The 2083-nt window shown below is 39.1% G+C and overlaps 1 protein-coding gene across 1 annotated transcript; it reads right to left on the reverse strand.

Moving 5' to 3' along the window:
• Positions 1–412: 412 nt before the first annotated feature.
• LOC130722376 (WUSCHEL-related homeobox 4) lies at positions 413–1850 on the reverse strand. The gene is made up of 3 exons (XM_057573086.1): positions 1576–1850; positions 1117–1398; positions 413–900 (listed from the first exon to the last, which is right to left on the reverse strand). Exons 1-3 carry the CDS (start codon positions 1828–1830, stop codon positions 754–756), a joined length of 684 nt encoding a protein of 227 aa, XP_057429069.1. The 5' UTR covers positions 1831–1850; the 3' UTR covers positions 413–753.
• Positions 1851–2083: the final 233 nt, after the last annotated feature.

Below are 2083 nucleotides of genomic sequence, written 5' to 3' on the forward strand. Positions count from 1 at the left end.
GGTTCTCACACGGCCCTACTATATACTATGTGTTGAAAAGAAATTGCATGTCAATGATGGGATAAATAAATAAATGCATGTACCCTTTGACACTTGATGTGCCCAACTTTATGAAAGTCTTATTTAAGATGGATGAGTGGAGTATCTAACGTGATTATCTTTTAAGATTTCGTGGCTAGAGGACACTCATGCTTTTCCAATTCGAAACTTGAGATGTGAAAGGAAAGGAAAGTGTGAGCTTAAGAAGGAGGATGAAGAATAGGTGCTTGGACTTCCGCGTCCGTAGCTTCTGCTTTTAACCTAAAAGCTTCGATTTATAAGCTCCTGTAGACTGTTGTCAAGTAAGTAAATTAAAAGGATCTATCGTTTTCAAAGTCATGAAATCCACAAATAAAGAGACAAAACGCATTGGTTGGGTTCCAAAAGTTAGGAATAGCATTAAGTGGGAGCTAGAGATGGAACAGATCTGAGAGACATGATCAACTTTGTCTTTCTTCTTTCCCAATACACAAAGAAAGAAGAAAAATAAAGCAAATTAAAGAAGCTAGCTAGCACATTCATTCAGAAACTCGTTTTAGATTCGCAATGAAGACAAATCATGTTAAAACAGAAGTAATTTTCTTTAACTTTTACTTCTGTTTATTATGATTTTAACTTCACCATTTTTAAACGAACTTCTAAATATGCACTCAACCAGCTTGAATTCCGAACAAAAGTGAAGTGAAAAATGATGGATAAATGGTCAACCCCGCTTCATCTTCCTTCCGGGTGCAATGGGAAAAGCTCCAGAGTTCTATGTTCCTCCTCCTTATTACCTATTTGCTCTTCCAAGCACTCAAATCCCCATCTCCTACACCTCTTGTATGGACTATCTTCCTCATCTCTTTCCACCACTTCTCCCTGCAACAATCCATGAAATTCATTTAGATAAAACCAAAAAAGTACTTTATTACCTCAAAATTCTACCATTGATTTTAAAGTCAGACTCAATTTTAAAGAGAAGTTTATGTGAGTAAGCTTCTCTTCGGTGAGTAAGCTTCTCAGTTTTGAAATTTATCTCTCATAGAAACATGCATGTCATATATTAAAAGTAAAACCTCTAGAAAATGAACATACCCTTCTGGTTTCCAAAGATATAGTTTGAATGGTGGAAGTTCGAGGGCTATGAGAAAGGCCAAGGCTGTTGCGTTTCTGCTTTTGCCTCTCGCGCGCTTTGTGGTTCTGAAACCAATAGAACACGTTCTTCCCTTCGATCTTTCCATACTTGCTAAGCTGAGCTGTGATCTGCTCTATTTGCTGAGCATTTGGAGTTCGCATCCCTCCTCTGTACAACATCTCCAATATACCTATCTGCTCTTGCGTCGGGTTCCACCTTGTCCCTCCCGGATGCGTTTCAACCTGTGTTTAACAACAACAATGTATTAATAAAGTATCCGCACAACCGGCAACCATAATCTAAATTTATGAAATTACATTAATAATTTAAATGCAAGAGCACATGGTATATTATATGTGTGATATCATGTCTTCATGTGAATTATTAATAATTAAGTGATCAGTAATAATAATAAGGACCTGGCTCTGGGGTGAAGGTGGATCTTTCTTATTATCATCAGAGGATAAGAGTTTTATGGGGCCACTTTCTGGTCTGATGAAGCTCTTGATGTCGAATGGAAGAGAATGAGTGGTGGTGGTGGTGGCGGCGGCCGTGGTGTCAGTAGTGTTGGGAAGCTTGGGAGCGAGAGGGCGTAATCTCTTGCAGCCGAGCGTGAGGGAGGGTTCGTGCTCCCAGAATCCACGTGTGAACTGATGCACCTTCATGCTTCCCATATATGGTGTACAATTGAGTGATGGTGAGATGAGGAATTATATAGAGGAGGTGGGAGAGAAGAAGAATAGTAAAGTGGTGAAAGTGGGAAATGAGGTGGTGCCTGCAACAAACAAGACCAAATGATGACATGCAGTTGACTTGGGAATTTTCTCCTATAAATTAAACCAAAAGGCAACACAACTAATCCAACCAAAAGTAAAAATTAAAAAGAAGAACGCACAATCACTTATATGCACGGGCTAGATCCACTAC

The sequence above is a fragment of the Lotus japonicus genome, chromosome 1, assembly GCF_012489685.1.
Source record: "Lotus japonicus ecotype B-129 chromosome 1, LjGifu_v1.2".
Lineage (NCBI taxonomy): Eukaryota > Viridiplantae > Streptophyta > Magnoliopsida > Fabales > Fabaceae > Lotus > Lotus japonicus.

Bases quoted from the DNA above. Each gene is read 5' to 3' on its own strand.
- LOC130722376 (XM_057573086.1), bottom strand. From the start codon at position 1,830: ATGGGAAGCATGAAGGTGCATCAGTTCACACGTGGATTCTGGGAGCAC. The intron at 1,399-1,575 runs GTCCTTATTATT...TGTTAAACACAG, and splicing joins CACCTTCACCCCAGAGCCAG to GTTGAAACGCATCCGGGAGG. The intron at 901-1,116 runs GTATGTTCATTT...GGATTGTTGCAG, and splicing joins TATCTTTGGAAACCAGAAGG to GGAGAAGTGGTGGAAAGAGA.